General features: G+C 36.7%; 1 protein-coding gene across 1 annotated transcript; it reads right to left on the bottom strand.

The window, feature by feature from the left end:
- Window positions 1-286: 286 nt before the first annotated feature.
- Window positions 287-18,080, bottom strand: cdx1a (caudal type homeobox 1a). Its single transcript, XM_051650525.1, has 3 exons — window positions 17,346-18,080; window positions 3,031-3,179; window positions 287-1,037 (listed from the first exon to the last, which is right to left on the bottom strand). The coding sequence occupies exons 1-3, from the start codon at window positions 17,728-17,730 to the stop codon at window positions 855-857; spliced, it is 717 nt and encodes a 238-aa protein (XP_051506485.1). The 5' UTR covers window positions 17,731-18,080; the 3' UTR covers window positions 287-854.
- Window positions 18,081-23,040: the final 4,960 nt, after the last annotated feature.

Here is a 23,040-nt window from a genome sequence, read left to right on the forward strand (position 1 = left end):
GCACCTGTATATATTGTTAACGATTACTATGGAATTGAAATGCATAAATCTTAAAAAAAAAATGTTTTTGTTTTTTTTTTGAGTGTGTTATGCTGATTTAATTGAAAAAAAAAATATTTAAGTAATTTTCATGTATTTTTCACATTTATTATGGTAATGAGAATTTGGGAGGGAAATAAAAATAATTTCACAATGCAAAATAATAATAATAAAGTTTCTAAAAAATAGGCTTAATTTTATTCATGCAAAATATAATCTATTTATTTATTTATATTTTGGGGTTAAATGCGACATTGACATTTTTGCATCAGCATACATTTTAAATTATTTGCTTTACACGTATTCCCCCCAAAACATCCATATTAACTCCACTGTGTTTTACAGGCTTTGTGATCCTCTTCAAATATTCTCTTTTATTAGAATGATATACTTCATACATGAATAATTACACTGAGGCAGTAGTCCAGTCTTTTTCCTTTTCTTTTAAAAAAAAAAAAACAAACAAAAAATTCAGTTTTCCATGATCCAGTAGGTGTCAAATATTTTACATAGCAAAGCAAAACAGTCGTGATACAGGCATTTTAAATATATTGTCAATAAAACTTCAAAATCACCAGTTAGTGAGTCCATATCAAAAGCAGTATGCAAAACAATTTAGAAAGCATTATGTTGTGTGTCTTCATAAGTTCATCATACGCTGAGATCAGATTCATTCTTTACAAAATTAAAATACTGTGTGCTTATTCACAATAAAGCGTGTTTGCGTGTCATTTGTGTAGTGCAATATGAACGTTCAGTGTCGCTGAATCCGTGTAAACATGTGAAACTGTTTATCCTTCTGGTTTAAAGAGTTCTCAATATTCCACTTTGATGTTTGTCGATATATTGTCTGTCATCAAACCAGTATTGGTGCTGGAAACCATTCCGATGTTGCCGTGAATGGGCGCACTGGACGTAGAGTTCTCTTGGGCCTGTTGAAGTCGCTTCTTGTTCATTTTTCTCTCTTTAGCTCGTCTGTTTTGGAACCAGATCTTCACCTGTCAATCAGAGAGTCGAGGTCATTTACACTCCTGTAACATCTAATTCACCATCAGCTGTTGTGGAATAATGGCTATGGTTTCACTTGCTATTTAAAAGAAATTGTAGGCAGAATACAGTACATGCAGTACAGTATTCAGGAAGCAGTAAGCTAGTATTACCTCCCGAACATGGCCACACGTTCTATGCACTTACTGTATGGGTTACATTGATATATTCCAAATAAAATAACATGTTATCAAGAATTGAGCTGTGTTACTTTAAAAGGGCATCTTATAAATCGCCTTCTCCTTTCCAGTAAATACAGCATACAGTATTTTTTATATTAGATCACATTATCTGGTTTCAGCGTTATTTCCAGAGAAATGCAGTTTAACGTATCTTTATATTAGCATCATCATTCTCACATGCAATTCTATGCTAAAAAATGATGTCATGTCCTTTTACACAAAACTCTAAAAATGACGAATCGTGTACAATTAACTCACAGTCAGGCCCAGACGGAATCTGCAGACTTTTTAGCATTTTCTGTGCCTGATTTTGTGGGGAAATTTATGGAAGTACTGCACTCTTTTTGGTAGCTGAACGCTTTATAAAATTAGCCAGATATTTAATAAACAAACACATAAGGGTGGCCTAATGTTTGGAGCTTTGTGAACGATGCAGCCTGATCTCGCCATTTTTTGCCAAACAACATTACATCTTACGCACATCGAGGCAGTTCCGAAGTGAAATGTCCACTGGGTGGTGCAAAAAGCGAGTTGACATGAGGTTTTAAAGGTTAACGCTCTATCAAGTTTTAAATTAACAAAACTGGCCTCCCTACCTAAACCTAACCGTTGGTGTCATAAAAAGCAAATGAGAGATGCAAAACACAACCACGTCATTTTGAGGTGCTTCTACGTCACTTTTGACTCACGTGTCGACTCGCATGTTCTTCAGGACTTGTAACCACGGTCCTTTACATCAGGGTTTTTTAACCTTTTCCCCACTGTGACCAACTTTTTAAAAATTGGCATTGACTTTAACAACTGTATTGACATTTTTGCTAAATGACATTATGCGGCTTCTTACTTGTACTGCGGCAGTTCCGAAGTGAAATGTCCACTGTGTGGCGCTAAAAGCGAGTTGTAATTGAACATACGAGATCCATGACCCACCAATTGGGGAGTGTTTGGCAGAATAGATGTATAGGTACTTACATAATCTAGTTATGTTTATATGCAAATCGCATCCCGTATTTATTTGATACGGGATGCATAATTTCATCTTTAAATACAGGACAATCCCATATTTAACAGGACGGGTGGAATCCCTACTTGGGACTGCGACCCTGAAATGATGATGTCCAGAGATTGGATTGCATTCAGACTGTAATGCATGGAGCTAGAGCATGCAATGCTATGTAAACAGACCTTGTCCACAAAGAACAATTTGTAGCATTGATGGATTATTGTGATTGGACAGCTAATCATTAACGAGAAATGCAGCATCTTACACACGGTCGCTTACGCAGACCTGGAGATATTAACACATTTCGACAAAAGAGGTCACTGTTGCCCCAAACATTGCAAATGTACAGTTCTATCCTTCTAATTGGTAATTTGTACTCATGACAGAAAAGATCTCGCAACCCAGCAGACAATGATCCATGATCCACTTTTGGGTTGTGACCCAGTGGTTTAGAAACCCTGCTTTACATCACAAGTGTGCAAAGCTCTATCAGTTGAGCTACTGCACACTCGAACAAGCTTGTAAATGTAGTTGGCTATGTAATGCAAATGTTAAAATTAGTCATGCGCTATAGTTAAAGTGTTTAGATGTCATAAGATAGCATTGTGTGAGGAACAGAGCGAAAAGAAAGTGTTTGTAAACTGATAATCTGCCGTTTTACTCGTGATTTGTGTGAAAGTGAAAAAAGTATATGATTCAATGAGAACAGGTTATAACAATGGGCATTCCAATTCTGGGAAAATCTGCCGTTAGACGTACCTGGCGTTCTGATAGGCTCAGGGCCACCGCAAGCTCCGCCTTCCTTCTGATGGTGATGTAGCGACTGAAGTGGAATTCTTTTTCCAGCTCCAGGCGTTGAATGTCGCTGTAAACCACTCTGTATTTGTCCTTCGTCCTCGTTTTTCCTCCTGTGATCAGAACACATTTTAACATTTCCTAACGTCTTCATTCAGGGTTCTCATGTCTTTTGACCAATGATTTTGTTTGTAGTTACTGAATAAGGTTTTTTCAAAATAATTTTACAAAAAATGTCTAAAAGACTTTTCTTTTTCGTGAGCACTTAACCCTGCATTCATAAAAAAAAAATAATAATAATAATAACAATAATAATAATAATAACAATAAATTGACATTAATTTCTGTCTTGTATAGTACTTTTCTAATACAATAAAAACGTTGTATTATAGCACGTTTCGTGTACTGAATCGCTTATGTTGTAAGCTGCTTTGCAGAAAAGGGTCTTTTAAATGAATAAATGTATATGTAAATATATAAAGGAGATTTCTGGGACGAATTTCCATTTGCATGTAGGAAGGATGTATCTATTAGCGGTTGACTGATAGTTGATTTTGACGATATAATAACCATGGTGGTGGAAAAAGCCGATAACCGATTAATCGGCAGATTATTTTTACTTGGCTCTGTTACAATACTCTATATGTATGTATTTACCAAATTAAGCTTTTTATAGCCTATATATTTACCAGATGAAGAGTTTTGTGTACTGTATATACATTAAATATACATATATTTCACAAGATGGGGTTTATTGATGAGGAATAAAAAAAACGATCAGCAACTATCGGCAGCGATTTGGCAGGTAACCCATAGTTCCAAAAAGCAACTATCGGCACCGATTAACCGGTTAAACCAATTAATATAGGCCTATTTAAACTAAGGATACACCGATGTATCGGCTACCGATATTTATCGGCCAATTATTGACCAAATTAGCACCATCTGCATATGGCTAGGATTTTGTTTGTTTGTTTAGAATTGTTTAGAACTGCAAAAACAGAAGTGCAGAAATGTTTTAGAAGTGCACAATAACCTTTTTTTCCCCAAATAAATCATCATGTTATCATTTATTTCATCTTTTTATCTTTTTGTATCTTTCATTGTGGCTCTCTTAAAATTTTGGCCTGACGTGTTCAACAGATCTAATCCATGTTCAATGGAAATTATTTATTGTTTGAGCAGTAAAATAGCGTTTGTACCACTTTGTACATTTTTAAAGCATAATTCCAGAGCAAAATAGTGATTTGGTAACAAAATAAGGTGAGTAAGTGGCAAAATATCAGTATTGGAATGACTGGTAAAATCAATATCGGTCAAAACATTTCGGTGCATCCCTAATTTAAAACAATTATACTTTTTAGTGTATCAATGTCTCTAATAAACAAAATATTGAATTGGATGGATATATGAATTTTTACTTAACACAAGAGCAGAGCAAAGCTAGAAAAATGTCCATGACTTTTAAGGTTTTATTAATTTCCATGACTTTTCCAGACCTGTAATACACGATTTAAAAAAAGCCAAAAACACAAGACTGTTTTCACAGCTAGGTTATTGATAGACAGACAAATAGAAAGACAGGTAAAGCTCTTTATATTCTTTGGCTGTTAAAAGAGGAAGCACAGCAGCAAAGATCTCACTTCCTGTTATTAATAATCATTGTTGCCATCTAAACAGGTTTTGCGCTAATGAAAGCTCTTGCTCACACAGTAATGGAGACTATCAGTGTGGTATGATGAGTGAAATCGAAAACCACTTGAATATTTCTCTCTCGGTTTTAGTTCCTCTTGTGATGTTCAGTGTGTGTTATATTGGCATTAACCACATGCCAGCTCGTCTCACACCACCAGACATGATGCAAATCTGACAAATTATTACAGTGTCAGTTAAAAAGTTATTTTAAAACATACAGACATTGCATTAGATAACAGGTGGTTGTTAGTTGGATTTTAAGTTTCAAGTTTCATTACTGTCAGCAAAACGAATCTGTCTGTCTGCTCTTGATGGAGAACTAACATAAACCACAGCTGATTTTTCAAAGCTAGACTATTTTCACACTTGATTGGTGTGGTCCAAACCCAAGTTTAATTCCACACGCTCCCCCTGCTGGTCTATTTTCATATGGTACTTTTGGGTCTGTGGTACAATTGCGTCATCAACAAATGTACCACCGCGAGTACTAGTAGAAGCTGTTTACCAAAGTAACTACACTAACTGGCATAAAAAATAAGTTGCATACTTTAATATTTCGTTGGACCGCCTTTAGTTTTGATTATGGCGTTCATTCGTCATGGCATTGTTTCGATAACCTTATGCAACATCACAACATTTATTTCCATCCAGAGTTGCATTCATTTTTGGCCGAGATCTTGTATTGATGACGGGAGAGTCAAACCACTCCGTAAAGTCTTCTCCAGCACATCCCAAAGACTTTCAATGGGGTTAAGGTCAGGACTCTGTGGTGAAAATGATTCCTCACGCTCCCTGAACCACTCTTTCACAATTTGAGCCCGATGAATCTTGGCATTGTCGTCCTGGAATATGCCCGTGCCGTCAGGGAACAAAAAATCCATTGATGGGATAACCTGGTCATTGAGTACATTCAGGTAGTCAGCTGACTTCATTTTATTGCCACATAACGTTGCTGAGCCTCGACCTGACCAATTGAAGCAACCCCAGATCATAACACTGCCTCCAGAGGCTTGTACAGTGGGCATTATACATGACGGGGGCATCGCTTCATGCACTTCCCTTCTTACCCCGACGCACCCATCGCTTTGGAATAGGGTAAATCTGGACTCATCAGACCACATGACCTTTTTCCATCACTCCACAGTCCAATCTTTATGCTCCCTAGCAAATTGAAGTTGTTTTTTCCGATTAGCCCCATTAACAAGTGGCTTTCTTGTGTCCACACAGCTGTTTAGTCCCAATCCTGTAAGTTCTCGTCACATTGTGTGTGTGGAAATGCTCTAACTTTCACTATTAAACACGGCCGTGAGTTCTACTGTCGATTTCTTACGATGTGACTTCAACAAGCACTTTAGTGATCTCTGATCACGATCATTTAAGATTTTTTTTCGACCACATTTCTTCCGTGAAGCTGACGGTTCACCACTATCCTTCAGGTTCTTAACCCAATTCCAGTGATTTCAGCAATCTCCTTAGTTGTTTTCTTTGCTTGATGCAGGACAATAATTTGCCCCTTCTGAAACACAGTAACATCTTTTCCACGACCACGGGATACGTCTTCTGACATGGTTGTTTAAGAAGTGAGAAGCTACACACTGCATCAGTTAGAGTTAAAATAATTGTTGCCATCTGAAACATATTAATCACTGCAATAATGATCCAATCATAGACTCTTAACGATCTGCTTATTTTAATCCAAACGGCGACTTTTTTGTTTGGCCAGGCAGTGTAGGTAACAACTAGGAAAAGTCATGTTCAATGGAAATTATTTATAGTTAGAACAATGAAATAGCCAGAGTTTGGATTCACGAAACATAATTAAGAATACAATTCTTTGGGGCCTGGGTAGCTCAGCAAGTAAACACGCTGACTATCACACCTGGAGTCACAAGTTCAAATCCAGGGCGTGTTGAGTGACTCCAGCCAGGTTTCCTAAGCAACCAAATTGGCTCGGTTGCTAGGGAGGGTAGAGTCACATGGGGTAACCTCCTCGTGGTCGCTATAATGTGGTTCTCGCTCTTGGTGGGGCGCGTGATGAGTTGTGCGTGGATGCCGCGGAGAATAGCGAGAGCCTCCACATGCACTAGGTCTCCACAGTAACGCGCTCAACAAGCCACGTGATAAGATGTGCGGATTGACGGTCTCAGACACAGAGGCAACTGAGATTCGTCCTCCACCACCCGGATTGAGGCGAGTCACTACGCCACCATGAGGACTTAGAGTGCATTGGGAATTGGCCATTCCAAATTTGGGAGAAAAGGGGATAAAATAAAATAAAAAGAGAATACAATTCTACTTCCTCTTATTTCCTAACTTAAAAAAAGGTTGAGAATATTTGTTACTTCTTATAATGTATGCACAGATTATCATGAATCCATCCTCAGTTTCACTGTAGTTATGTTTCCATCCAAATGACAAATGAATTGAATTAAAACGCAAAATCAGAATATCAGAAAAAACATTTCCATCCCATGTGTTTAAGAGAACAAAATCATCACTTCTGCGGTAATTGCTGCAAAATAGATATAAAAGCAAAAGTTGAAGCCACTGTGGCTCTTTTATTCAACATAATGAATTATTTGAAGTTTAGAGCGCACAGACAAAACACTCTGACAAACTTCATGTTTGGAGGTAAACAACAGTAGTAAATTGGGATGCACGGATATTGGCTGTGTTTCCCAAAAGCATTGTAAACCTAAGTTGATCGTAGAGACCATTGGTGCCAATGGTTTCTACGATTAACTTAAGCTTATGATGCTTATGGGAAACGCAGCCAATAACAGTTTTGGCCGAAATTTTTGAGGGGAAAAAAGTCTATTTTGCACTTCTAAAACGTTTTTGCACTTGTTTTGCAGTTCTAAGCAATAGAACTAAAATGTTACACTACAATAGAACATTATAAATTCATTTTATGCATATTCACCATGCTTTTTCAGATTTCATTTATTTTGGTAGGTATTTGCTTATATTACACAAAGAAAAAAAATATTATAAACTTTATACATCGCAATAGCTTTGGCATTCCAGAATATCCAAATGCAACATTTGAGATGCTATGTGATGATATTGATGATATTCTCTCAGCAAATTAACTATTCACATGAATTTTTTGATGCACATCTATACATTCTATAGGATTATTTCCAGAAAATGTGTTTGCATCGTAGTTTATGTGCATGTCTTCTTATCGAATAAACATTCAATAACTTTTTTATGCACATTTTGGAGATTTTATTTGCATCTTGGATTTGGAAACCCAGTTTGTAACAGCAGTTGCGTTTGCCTGTCGCAGATGCTCTATGAACACTATTTAATCAGATGCAAGCAGTTATGAGAAATTAATTCTGCCCTACAAAGGCAAATGCAGTAACCACACCAACACTGAAATTGAAAAAAACGTTTTAACTTGTTTGCCCTCCGAAGAAGAACTGCTTGAAAAAATGTGCAAAACAACAGTGGAATCACAGTACGAACGACAAGTTAGAGAGAAAGTTCATAGCGAGACGATCTGAAAAAAGAAAGTTTATTGTTGATTCCACAAACTATTTCAATTCATCTGCTGTACAAGTTGACAACCTGGTTTCGGTCTGAACTCAGTTTTGTTACTACGTTTTGCCTTTGCACAGCAGCATTACACTATAATAAACTGAGATCGTGCAAAGATGCATATTGTTCATCATCAATATCGGTTCACTTCAGTGAGTTAGGACTGATTGCATTATTCCAATATCAAACTGAAACCCAAGTGGAGTTTGGAAAAACGCATTCACGCCAACCAAATGAACCGAACGCTGATGTCAACTGGACTCAAGTTTGATAGTCCAGAAACACAAGTTTTACTAAACCAGCTTGTAAGGTCACTAATGAGTCTTTCTTGTATTGGAGGTTAAAGATTGATCAAGTGATTGTCAGACAAACTCTGAGCATATCGGGGATTTCTGACCTTTGTAAAAATGTTTCATTCTTCCTGTAAATCGCAATGTTTGCGGAAATGTTCTGCGAGAAATGTTTAAGAACTGCATCATCATCATTGACTTGTATCACAATGCATTTTGCTGAACTTGTGAACTTCAATAAAATGCAGTTTGCACAAGTCATATCTTTAAACCATGCAGCATAATATGCAGATCTATTAGTGTGGGCCTGACTGTTTAAATATGATCTTGTTTAAATCTGAAAAATAAATAGGTAGACCTTCAATCATTATTATTATACAATAGTACTTAAAGGAGTTAAAGTAGAGATTTTGTTTTGTTGTCACATCTTACAATTAAGGGCTGATAATTAATTACCTGAGCTAATTAGAGATCGACCAATAGTGGATTTTGCCAATACTATAACTAAGGATGGAGGTGGTGGAAAAGGCTGATAACTGATTAATCAGATTTTGAGGCTACAAGAGTCCAAAATGAATAAAATCCCAAAAGCAGTTTATTGTGCATACAAAATCCCAAATGGTTAAAAAAAAATAACCCGAAACATGAAGATTTGGTGCATAACGCGGGACTTTTGGCTATAAACAAGCCTGAAATACAACTGGGACTCTTATTTTGAAATGATAGAGACTTGGCTCTGATACAATGCTCTTTATGTAAGTATTTACCAAAACAAGCTTTATATATCCTATTTATTCACCAAATGAAGAGTTTTGTATATACAGTATTTCACCGATTTATCGGCATAGATTTTGGCCGATAAATCGGTAATTATCGGTAAAACCGATATATTGGTCTACCTCTATTCACAATACATTTCATTTTCACTCGATTCTATTCCATTTCTATTTCACTTATATTAATTTCCATTCTCCTGCAGTGATACTTTAATTAACAGTTTTAGTATGGTACATTTGTGTTAAAGTGCAATAGCACTTTATTTTATCTGACTAGAGACCAGAATATTATAGAGACTTGAGGATGCTGGACTCTTTTGACTTGGGCCTGTAAATAACCACCCAGAACACCCTAGAAACGCCCAAGCAACCACATTACAGGTAGGCCGATATAACGGTTATACCAATTAATCGGTGCCGATAGTTGCTTTTTGGAATTTTTTATAAAATCTATGCTATGATAATTTTTTTTTTCACGTGTTCGTCTGTGAGCGGCGCTGGAGGATTCTAGGTGGAACAGCTTTGTTCTACAGTACAACAGCGGCCTCTAGAGGTAAAATAAAAACAATCACTGACACCTTGTGAGGACTTTGCTGCATCTTATGCTGCGTTCCATTCAACTTGGAAAGTCGGATTTTCCAACTTCCTACTGGGAAAAGTGCAATGGAATGCTCCAATAACTCCAACTTGGAAATTTTAAACTCCGATTTCGCCGAGATGCAGGTGCATGACATCACACAATCATGTCAGCACCCAGGCATCTGGCAATGAATTGCATTTATGGTTGGAGATCGGAGATATCAAGTAGGAATATCCCACATCCGATTTGAATGGAACGCAGCATTAATCTTTCATCATTTACAATACTGATCCATATTTTTATCCTCACTTCGATGCATATTTTGTTATTTTAATGAGATAATCATGCATTTTAAATTGAAGCAAGGGCATGCAAACACATACATTAATAAAATAAAAAATAATTAAAAAAATAATCATAAAAATAATAATAAAATCTCATCTGGTGAAATATATATATATATATATACACACACACACATATATAAATTATTTATATAATCTGATGAATATAGGCTATAAAAAGCTCATTTCAAAATAAGAGTCCTGAAATAAGTAAGTGTATTTTTTTTATTTTTTTTTTTTAAATCTTTATTTATTTTTCTAATTATTATTCGGATTTTGGATGCACAATAAACTGCATCTGGGAATTTATTCTTTTTTAATCTTGTGCCTGTCATAGTAAGGAAAGGGCAAGGACATTTTTTAACATTCTGTAAATCAGTTTTATAAACTTTTGGCCGATTAATCGGTTATTGGCCTTTTCCACCTCAGTAATCGGTATCAGGAAAATCGGTCGACCTCTACCTGGCATTCACTCACAACACTCTGCCTAGTTGCAGTAAGTTTTGCCCAGAAAACACCTAAAAATTCATTCATTCATATTCATAATTGTTCATAATCATAAGTAGTTATTATAAAAATATGCATCATGTGTTTTCATTGTTGTAGTCTAATAATTGATCTATTTTTGCATGAAAAAGCTAAATAAAACTAGTAAAAATAGTTGAACTCTACCCTTAAACCCCCTGAATTTCCATTTCCAGGACTGAAACTCTTTCTAAACAGTGTTCTTCCCTTTTCTTCACTAGCTTTAGCTGACATGTGTAAATACACACACTCACACACACACACACACACACACACAGTCTTGTTTCCTTATCAGTGCACTAAGGTCCTCACACAGTACACACACAATAGGGTGCGGCTGTGCCTCAGACTCGCTGGCCTCTGCTGTTATTAGATTTTCTGAAAATCTTTCATTTTTCGACAGACTAAAGTCGCCTTGTGTTTAGACAGTGATAATTAATCGAGCGGCTCACATTGAGCAACACTTACATGATTTTCTTCAGCTGTCAAACTCCACTGACTCATTGTTTAGCTGTATGACAGACGAACATGTGTCTGTGAAAATGGCGCCCTGGTGCTCCCGTTTATCTTTGTCTTTAAATGAAGATATCGGTTTCACACCTTCATCTGTAACATTAGCGGTGTATAATATGTTTGGCAGCCCTACAAATCCTGGGAAAGCGATTATTTGTACAGTAATTACAGAACCGCCAGACAAAAGTTCTGGTGAAGTGTGTGTAAAACATAAGTTAGCTGAGTGTTAAATCAGTTTAAATGGATTACTGATTTTACAGTGGTTTATCTCTTTAAACCGGTTATGAGAGAGCAAAAATTAAACTCAGATCTGTGTAAATCTAGTTTAAAGTCTTAACCTTATTATAACAGGTGTATATGGGTTTGCCTGTAAATCATCGCAATCATATGGCATGTTGTGATAAACATAGCAGGAAGTAGATCTGTAAATACTGTTCAACCTCCGTGGGTTTTCAGAAGCCACATGCTGAAGGTGTTTTTAAAGATTTCCTGTTTCAGTGGCATACCCAAAATTAAAGGCTTATAACTCGACAAAACAAGGAGGGTCAAGTGTTTGGTAGCATTGTAAAGAAAACTTTTCAAATGTTTATTGTGAAACATTCTGAGACTCTCAGCCCAAGGAACTGCTGAAAAATCACACAAAACAAATTGAGCCAAAAATGTAATTTTTTTCTTATTTTTCTGATTTGTCATTATATATCTCTAGGTGTAAATGAGGTGGCTCCAAAAAACTTATTTAGTTTTTTTTTCCCAATCATTTCATCTGTATTTGAGAAAAATGTTTTGTTAATACGACAAAGCAATCAAAAGTTATAGCATTACAAAATAATTTATCATAGTGTCCAAAAACATCTCCAAACAAATAAAACATAATAACTGTACATAAGAACTAATACATGCAAACATAAGAACATGCAAGCACAACAATGATTAAAGTAAATGATTTTAGTAATGAGATTTCACAGAATGAGTTTCATTCTGTGCCATTTGAGTCATCATTGAGTCTGTGTCATGTATTTGGCGCCATCTCCTGGTGGCCATATGTAACATTGTGCTTCATGTGGATTATCTAATGATCTATACATCTGATTATCTTGTGTGTGGACTCGTTTGAAAGATAATCACCTCCTCTAAGTAATGGTATGTGATATTTTATATTCTGTTTATTTTTCGTGAAGTTATAAGCGAAAATGCGGCATATAAGCAACACCAACATAATTGTCAAAGACATATACTTAGCTATTACTCACTATATTTTTGTCTGTGAGTAAAACAAATAGGCTGGTTGTATTCTACTCTTTGAGAGCTTTCCAACAACATATGACACATGGCTATTTGATCAGTTTGATGTTTTTACTGATTGCAATAATAAGTAGGGTGAAATTGTTTTTAAATTATCAAAACGTAACACTTCTGATTTGCCTGCAAATTTCAAAGCACTTGTTTAGATTTGGTCATAATGTCTACATGCATTATAAAGTAGAGCTTCTAATCTTTCAAACGATACCTATTTTGTGTTGGTCAAGACTGTAGTTATTCATATTTTGATGATTATTTTTATTCTCGTGGGCCCACAGGCGGGCCAGGCTCGCTGGTAGTCCCATCCAAGCTTTAAGGGTTAAGAATATTAAATGGTCAATCAACAATTTGTGTTTGAGTACATTCAGTAAATTTTTTTTTTTTATACATGCATAACATAAGGAACATTAGGAGGCCTTGTGTCTTAGAACAGATATTAATTATTATATTGGGATTAGGGGGATTTAGCCTACTCTAGGATTTTTTTTTTTACCAATTTTGGTAATTTTTTTACATGCACAATTTGCTGGCGTTTCTTTGGACGGATAAAAAGGATGGACATTGGCATTGTTGCTACGTCTCTGCTGGTTTACTGACTATAAAATGACTTTCTCTGATTGTGTCACTGCATCGCAACTATACTCTCATTAAAGTGGGGGAGAGATGACGCTGCTGCGATACTGCGGTAAGAGAGAAAAAAGCATTAAGGAAAATTATTCGGAGCTATCTACGCCTGTTTCCCTAAGTTATGACAAAAAATGAATGGCAATAAATTCACTCATATGATATTTTGAAATAACATCACTTTATTTTAGTTGTACAGGAAAATGAATCTGGAGTTTAAAGTTTTGAGAACATATTTTATCATCCAAAATCATTTATTTCAGAGTAGCTTTCAGAGAACAATGCCGTCAAAAGCTGCTTCATTCATTATTTTATCTTAAAAATAAAGTTTAAAGTTGAGTTTAAAGTTATTTAATTCAGCATCTTATGTCAACTTGATCTGGTTTTGATGAACAGGCTATTTAAATATAGTCTAATTAATACAATTCATAGCAGTCAATTCGCATATATGACATTTGTTGCAAATATTTTATTAGACGGGGAAAATAAAATGGTTGGAGCCGTTGCATGATACGGGATGCCATCAACTGAACGTGCGTCTCATCGGGTGTTTACAGTGTAAATATCTACATTATAACGAGACCGATCTAGTTTGTGGTTCGAGGCCAGCAAGCTTTTGGCTGTTGGAATAATGATTGGGTGGCACCGGCCCACCCAGGCCCACCTGTGGCTATGCCAGTGAATACGACAATGAAATACAAAATAGTTGCATTTAAGTGCATCTGCAACTTTTCAGTGCCCACTGTGGTAAATATCTATAATATAATCACTGATTGATTAAGATAAATTAAGTTTTCTCAAAACAAGCATCAAAAGAATTTGAGTATGCCACTGTTGGTTGTTTACCAATAGGGGTCAGTAGTTAATAGCATTGAAAAATACTTCGAGGACAAAAATGCCTTCCTTTAGGGACATCCTCAATTGGAAAAATGATTCATGAATGAAGTAAATAATGTTTTTAATGAACTTTTCTTTCGAAACAATAGAAGTCTATGATATGTCCTCATTTAGATAGCTACGTAAATGTGAGTGTGAGTGTGTGTGTGTATCAATATTTCCTGTACATTTTCATCTATGTTTGTTTTTGTCACATGATCCATAATTCTCCTCTTTAAGCTGCTCATGTGATGATATCATAACGTTTGAACAGTCAAACAAGATGACCGTATTTGCATATTGACCAACCGTGTCAGACAACGGCCCTTTGAAAACTGCAGACAAAACTAATGTGCACATCTCCATGTCCTACTTTAGCACTCTAAGAAAAATGACCATTTGCACAGACTTGAGTTCATTGTTATAATCAGAAATACTACCAAATATTCAGTCCACCTTTAACGGTTCGGTCTTCATCTTAGTTTATTTCTTGATTTATTTAAAATCTGGTCATTTGAATTATTAATCGTAAAGTAGAACAAGTTCTTTGAACAAAGTCAGCAAGTTTGTGAGGAGTTACTTTTCTCAGCGCTTTGTTCTACCTGAGCTTTATACCTTCACCTCTTTACACACAACTGTGCCAACATGACGCTGTGTGACAGATTTACACAAAAAATTCCTAGAAGAGATAAGTTTATCAGTCTGTAAACTATTAGCCATAATACATTTTCGATAAGGCTGCAAACATCGATTATCAACCATTCAACTATATGCTCTATCAGATCTACACATGTTGTACATCATCAAAGATCAAACAAAAGGAATCGTGTCTTTATTTTGATCTTTCTGTGGCATAACTGCAGGAATTCGGCACAACTGATTCATATTGTTCATGAACTGATCTGGCTCTTTCTTATAGGCCAAGAAATAAAGAAAAGCATAGATGATTTCAGCAAAAGGAAGAGAAATATGAGACATTTTTATCAGGCAAAAAATGACTTTCGGGATTAAGTATGAACACATTATGATCCCTTACAAAAATTACTGTAGTAGTACTATGGTAAAGCAGATGATATGTACTGGTAATACCATTTATTTTACGGTGTATTTAAATATGTAATTACTGAGTAATTATAATGTACTACATGGATTATAAAGCTGCTTGTACTTACATATTGTTATTGTTTTTACTATGGTAATTAATAGCATGTAATATGTGTAACACAGACTGAATGGTTTCCATATTAATATACCATGGTATTTACATGGTACTCCAAAGAATTTGATATTACAGGATAAATGGCCCAAAACATGGTAATACCATGGTATTTTCATATTTACCATGGTACTGAAAGATTACCATATTTATGTACCAATTACTTAATATTTAAATAGTACTCCAAGATACTTCAAATAATACCATGGTAATATAGTACATAGTACATGTCCAAAAATATACAATTACCATAGTATATGTTCAAAATATAAAAATATCATGATACATTGATTGTATTGGATAGTAATACCATGGTACTGAATGATTACCATATCCATTCACCATTTTGTTTGGCACTCCAAGGTTCTTCAAAGTATAAAAATTGTATTACCATGGTACATGGTCGAAAACATGGTAATATCATGGTACTTTGATATATACCATTTATACTGAATGATTACCATATTTACAGTATTAACTATTTACATAGTATTTACATAGTACTCCTAGTTTCTTCAAAGAATTCCATGGTAAATTTATAGTACATGTCCAAAAAAAAAAAAAAGAAAAAACATTGTATTGACAAAAAATATGCCCCGAAACATGGTATTACCCTTATACATGACCAAAAACATTATTACCATGGTACCAAGCCCAAAAACATGGTATTATCCTTATATAAGCCTAAAAACTTTATTACTATGGTACCAAGCCCAAAAACATGGTATTACCCTTATATACGCCTAAAAACTTTATTACCATGGTACCAAGCCCAAAAACATGGTATTATCCTTATATACGCCTAAAAACTTTATTACCATGGTACCAAGCCCAAAAACATGGTATTATCCTTATATACTCCCAAAAACGTTATTACCATGTCACCAATCCCAAAAACACGGTATTACCCTTATATATGCCCAAAAATGTTATTACCATGGTACCAAGCCCAAAAACATGGTATTACCCTTATATATGCCCAAAAACGTTATTACCATGGTACCAAGCCCAAAAACATGGTATTACCCTTATATACACCCAAAAACGTTATTACCATGTTACCAATCCCAAAAACATGGTATTACCCTTATATATGCCCAAAAACGTTATTACCATGGTACCAAGCCCAAAAACATGGTATTATCCTTATATACACCCAAAAACGTTATTACCATGTTACCAATCCCAAAAACACGGTATTACCCTTATATATGCCCAAAAATGTTATTACCATGGTACCAAGCCCAAAAACATGGTATTACCCTTATATATGCCCAAAAACGTTATTACCATGGTACCAAGCCCAAAAACATGGTATTACTCTTAGATACACCCAAAAACATTATTACCATGGTACCAAGCCCAAAAACATGGTATTACCCTTATATATGCCCAAAAATGTTATTACCATGGTACCAAGCCCAAAAACATGGTATTACCCTTATATATGCCCAAAAACGTTATTACCATGGTACCAAGCCCAAAAACATGGTATTACCCTTATATACACCCAAAAATGTTATTACCATGGTACCAAGCCCAAAAACACGGTATTACCCTTAGATACACCCAAAAACATTATTACCATGGTATCAAGCCCAAAAACACGGTATTACCCTTATATACACCCAAAAACGTTATTACCATTTTACCAATCCCAAAAACATGGTATTACCCTTATATATGCCCAAAAACGTTATTACCATGGTACCAAGCCCAAAAACATGGTATTATCCTTATATACACCCAAAAACGTTATTACCATGTTACCAATCCCAAAAACACGGTATTACCCTTATATATGCCCAAAAACGTTATTAACATGGTACCAAGTCCAAAAATTATGGTATTACCATGGTACATGTTCGTACTACCCTGGAAACATGACACTTTTTGGAACTATTTTGTTAGAGGAAACTGTGTGTTAAGTGTGTGTTCATATAGACAGTGGTGTAAATGTAAAGAGTTTCGGGTTTAGAGGGTCTGATATCTCACCTGGGTTCACGGGAGCGGCGGTGGCTCTCATCCAGTCCTGCGGTTCGTCTCTCTCCACCGGTGCGCTCGGACCGCTCCTCAGCAGCTCCTGGTCCACCGGCGGAATGACGTTCACATCCACGCCGTTAACAGGCAGCGAGTGACCCGTCCCGTGCCCGTACAGCGGCGGCGGCCAGTCCTCGCGCCCACTGTGACCGAACCCGGGACTCCACGCGCTGCCGGTGTGATGCAGGTCATTGCCGAGGGCAGAAACCGGGTGGTATCCGCTGTAGTCCGGGTACGGGGCGGACGGGTACACGTTCAGGTGCGTCTGGCCGAGGTTCAGGTGTCTCGCGGGGTTGCCGTACATGGCCGTGTCCATCTCCAGCAGGAAACTCACGGACATTTTCGTCCCGCACGCACGTAAAGTTGTACTTTAACTAAACCTCACCTGCCCCAGAGCGCTCGCGGGCGCGCGTTTGTTTGCCGAGCAGTGACGTCACATCGGGACACCCACCTGAGCTGATTTATGACACGCGCACAGGTGCCGCTGACTGATGAAAGGCCCAATGCTCTGACGCGTGGCGACTGCTGTGGCCCTGACGCGACGCGACGCGACGCTCCATTGTCGCGTGCAGTGTAGATGGGATGTTTAATGTCTGTCATGTTAAAAACATTAACATAAAGGTCAGAACGTGACCCGAACAGCTCAGGGCGCTTTACTTCTACTAACATGTTATCAGGTATTGCTTATAGCAGCCTGAGTGACTACTGAGACATTCTGAATGTTCAGTTTTCAGTTCTTAAATTGTTAAGCTGAACATTTAGTTTGTAATAAAAAATGTGGTATTAAATTAGAAAAATTGTTAAACCTTTCACTAGTGGTGTCAGACATTTGGACCCCACTGATGATGATGATGATGAAGGTGGTCTCTCAGGGTTTGTTGTGGAGTCAGAGCGGCGCGCGTGTCTCTTTACATTAGAAAGCGCGCGTGCATTTCAAAGGATCCCGCGCGGCGCACATCAAAGAGCCGCAATAAACGCGACAAATGAGCGACACTGTAAATCAAGCTCACTGTATTCAAATGAAGATGACATGCCGTTTTCTGCTTCCTCTGAGAGACTCCTGCTACCGTGAGAACCGACAGAGAACATGATACATGCACTTTTAATGAGACTGGTCTGAATCCAGCTTGTGCTGCTTTATTAAAGTTCATTTGATTATCATTCAGCACTTATATCTCATTTTAATGCAGGCCTTCTTACTATATTGATTATATAGTATTATAGCTATTTTTAGAATACTATTTCATAAATGTAATTATATTATTACATCTAAAATTACAATCACCCGATTGTATGCAATTATCTACTCTTAATTTAGCTTGTGCTTAAAAAAATGTAGGTGCCCACTGATTATAACCATCTATAATTTTTTTTTTTTTTATTTTATTTTTTTCTGCTTTGGAGTGAATTTTGTGTGACTTGCGAAAACAATAGCAGTCTAAGGGAAAATCCTGAGCCCATATTTCTCTAAGGTGACTTTTGTGACTTTTAGCCAGCTGTGACATTCAATATGCATTTTGTCCCCCACCAAAACTGTTGCTGTGATCAGTTTCAGTTATGTTTATTTATTTTTATTTTTTGTATTATTGTTTATATTTTATTTATTTGTTTATTTACCATTTTTTATCAAAATGGCATTGTTTAAATGCTGTAAACAAACGTTGCAATCTGCATAGGTCTATACCAATTATAATATGTTATTATATTATTATAGACTATTTGGCATATTATATTAATCTGTCAAATAAAATAATAATCATCATATATTTAATGTACCTTATTACACTAAAAAAATATTAAGCCTATTTTTAAGATATACACATTTAAATTTCATAACAACATTCCATTAAATTGCATCACATTTAACTAAATTTAATTGATAAAACTTAGTGTTTAGTTTTTATTTTATATGGTTAAAGATGACTCAATTCAGTTTGATGGAATCTTGTTTAAAATAAAAATCCAGAAATCTTAAAAAAAAAATGTTGAGTGTATAATATAGGCTATTGATGGGTTATAACAGGTCTAAAGGCACACCTTTAGGCAAATTAGCTTTTTTTCTGCACAAAATGTATCAAAATCTCTCTCTCTCTCTCTCTCTCTCTCTCTCTCTCTCTCTCTCTCTCTCTCTCTCTCTCTCTCTCTCTCTCCCTCTCTCTCTCTCTCTCTATTATTTTTAATGAATAAGGATGGAGCAGCATCATTTGTGTGAAAAGTAATAATAACAGAAGGTTGTTTTGATTTAAAATTAAGTTTCAGTCTTTACCCCACACTTGGGTAGCCCCATTGTGCCCTATTCTTTATATAATATATTCATCAGCCTATGCCTCAATATAGTATAATATTTATTTATTTATGCCTAATATGTATGATTACACTAAATGATGTGATTTCCATTTTTAAATAATTTCTCTGAGTTCTCCCGTTTAAGAAAAACGTCTTCAGGCGATTGTTAGAAATAATGTACATGAGTGTTTGTGTTGGCCACTAGAGGGCAGCAGATAGCTGATTTTCACTCACTTTCTCTGTCTCTAATGAGACAGACATTATTTCTCTGTATTAGACAGACAGTTATAAACATGGTCAGTTTATGGCATATTATCACCCTCATAACAACGATTTAACATTTAATTACACAGAAATATCACTGATCCTCTTCGACTCTAATGCTGAACACAGTGGAACTTTTTTATGGCACGAAGGACAGACCTATGAAATAATCAGGTTACATTTAATAATAGTAATATTAAAATACAATAAAAATAATATAATTAAATTAAAATGTAATATAAAACAATAATAAAAATATATATATTTCTGTAGCCCTGCTCTCTCTCATAAACACACACTTTCTCTTTCAATTTTCCCTCTTGTTAACATTAAAATAAGCATCTTCAAGTTTGTATATGCTGTATACACTCACAAACTCACACACAAACACACACACACACACACACACACACACACACACACACACACACATGCGCGCGCACACACACATGCACGCACATACACACTCACACACACTCACACACACACACACACACACACACACACATAAATGCACACACACATGTACACACATACACGCTCACGCACACACACATACATGCGCGCGCACACACACGCACATACACACACACGCACATGCACACACATACACACACACACACACATGCGCGCGCGCACACACACATGCACACACGTACGTATGCACACACATGCGCGCGCGCGCGCACACACACACACACACACACACACACACACACACACACACACACACACATGCTCAAGCAATGCTTTTCATCTCCTCCTCCATTTCCTGTCTGTAAATTTGAGCCATAACTGCAGGCGACCTGCGGCATGTTCTGTGTTCATCAGTCATTTTTAAACAGGCCAACATTACAGTAACAGAGGCGCCTAAAACCACTGCCATCCAACTGCATACTACCAAAAGAAACATGTCTTTTTCATCGTAAATCAACCACACCTTAGATTAGTCACCCATATTTGTATCAATATGTTAAAGGGGCTGTAAGTGATTTTAGCCGTTTTAACTTACACGAGACTGTAGTGAACGAATCGGTCTTTTTAAACAAATCTTTTAAGTGAACGAATCATTCTCGTTCACCTCCATACACTGACTCATATTTTTCGTTTACTGAAGCCTCTCCCTTTCGAAACCAATGAGCTGTGCTGCTTTTCGTGCCTGTAAAGACTGACTATAGCACGAGCCAATAGCATTCGAGTGCACGCTGTGAAGGAGCATATCATTGGTTGGACCCACCGAACGAACACTCCCCTTAACTGAACTAGTTGGTCATTTCATTCATGTCGTGAACTGAACATACTGGTAAACTTGTTTGCGACCAACATGAACGAATTAGTCATCATGAACGATGATCTGACCTAGAGGCGGAGCTGCATGTCGCTCGTTTCTATCATCAATCTCGTTCAACAAGAAAATTGAATTATGAATAAAAGTGAGTGATGACCACACATTACAATGACATACGGACGTTATTGAAACTCATAATTATTTTTAGGCTAGTATTGTTGTCCTTTTTTAGTATAGCTTGATAAAAAGTTGTGCTCAGCAGTTCACAGTATGTAAGATATGCTTTGTTGTCATTTGTGAAAGACTTATGATGCTTTAACACTGCAGTGCTGAAGTCTCTTAGTAGAATTTTAATAAAGGATAATTAGACTTGTTCTGGTCATGAATGAATGCTTTTGGTTCAATGCAATTACTTAAAAGACTGTAATTTGGCACCATCTGCAGGTGTAAAGGCGTAACTTTTTTTATTTTATTTTTATCCCCTTTTCTCCCAATTTGGAATGCTCAATTCCCACTACTTACTAAGTCCTCGTGGTGGTGCGGTTACTCTCCTCAATCCGGGTGGTGGAGGACAAGTCTCAGTTGCCTCCGTTTCTGAGACCGTCAATCTGCGCATCTTATCACGTGACTCGTTGTGCATGACACCGCGGAGACTCACAGCATGTGGAGGCTCATGCTACTCTCCACGATCCACACACAACTTACCACACGCCCCATTGAGAGCGAGAACCACTAATCGCGACCACGAGGAGGTTACCCCAAGTGACTCTACCCTCCCTAGCAATCGGGCCAATTTGGTTGCTTAGGAGACCTGGCTGGAGTCACTCAGCACACCCTGGATTCGAACTCACGACTCCAGGGGTGGTATTCAGCGTCAATACTCGCTGAGCTACCCAGACCCACAAAGGTGTAACTTCAAGATGTGGAAAATGAATGAATCTTTTTGGTGAACAGAATCAAAAGAATCGAGTCACTGTGACAATGAATCAAAATCACCACCACTACGAGACTGAGGCATCAATTTAGCCACGCTGCCTATTTCCAAAACACCACACAGATACCGTTGAGACCGCCACACTTGTCAAACACAACAGTAGTGAAATAGCGCCCTCAACTGACAAATTATAAGTCAGAATATGGCATTAAGCCTCAATAGTTCGCGGCAACTACAACACTATTAGAACGCGCAAAATGATTGACAGGTAGAAAGCGTCAGAGACAGCAGCCCGCGGTCACATTTTTGTTTGCCATTTACAAAGTCTAGTGATGTCACAGAGACAGGTGAGATATCTCAGGACACTTATTTCAGTGATATCTTTCAAGGGAGCAGGAACATTTTTTGCATACCTTTCCTTGAAAAAATCGCTTACTGCACCTTTAATGAATAGTGTTAAAGATCCCATGAAATGAAAATAAAATGACCTCATGGCTGCAATTTTTTTAAGTCTTCTCTACAGTGAAACAGACCAAATATATTAATGACATCATCTTGCTCTCAAGGGGGTATCCAAATGTTTGTCCAATTAAATGCTCTCAAAAATGAGAATGAGAACTAAAGGTCATAGTACCGCCCCAAATTCCTGGTCAAACGTAAACACAGGAAAGAAAACTCAAGCCATTTCATGGGTCTTTAACTTACAGCCTTGCACAGAAAATATCTGTCCGTCTCATTTCCTACACACACAAATAAACAGCTCTTGATATGTATTTACCAAACTGCTAGAAAAGACGAATTCCACCCCACAGTACCGTTTTACTCATAGTTCAGCAGATGTTGCTTAAAAATGGTTAGAAATACGATTATATAACCAG

Source organism: Myxocyprinus asiaticus, chromosome 22, assembly GCF_019703515.2.
Source record: "Myxocyprinus asiaticus isolate MX2 ecotype Aquarium Trade chromosome 22, UBuf_Myxa_2, whole genome shotgun sequence".
Classification (NCBI taxonomy): domain Eukaryota; kingdom Metazoa; phylum Chordata; class Actinopteri; order Cypriniformes; family Catostomidae; genus Myxocyprinus; species Myxocyprinus asiaticus.

Bases quoted from the DNA above. Each gene is read 5' to 3' on its own strand.
- cdx1a (XM_051650525.1), bottom strand. From the start codon at position 17,730: ATGTCCGTGAGTTTCCTGCTGGAGATGGACACGGCCATGTACGGCAAC. The intron at 3,180-17,345 runs GTGAGATATCAG...TTCTGATCACAG, and splicing joins CGCCGCTCCCGTGAACCCAG to GAGGAAAAACGAGGACGAAG. The intron at 1,038-3,030 runs GTACGTCTAACG...TCTGATTGACAG, and splicing joins TGAGCCTATCAGAACGCCAG to GTGAAGATCTGGTTCCAAAA.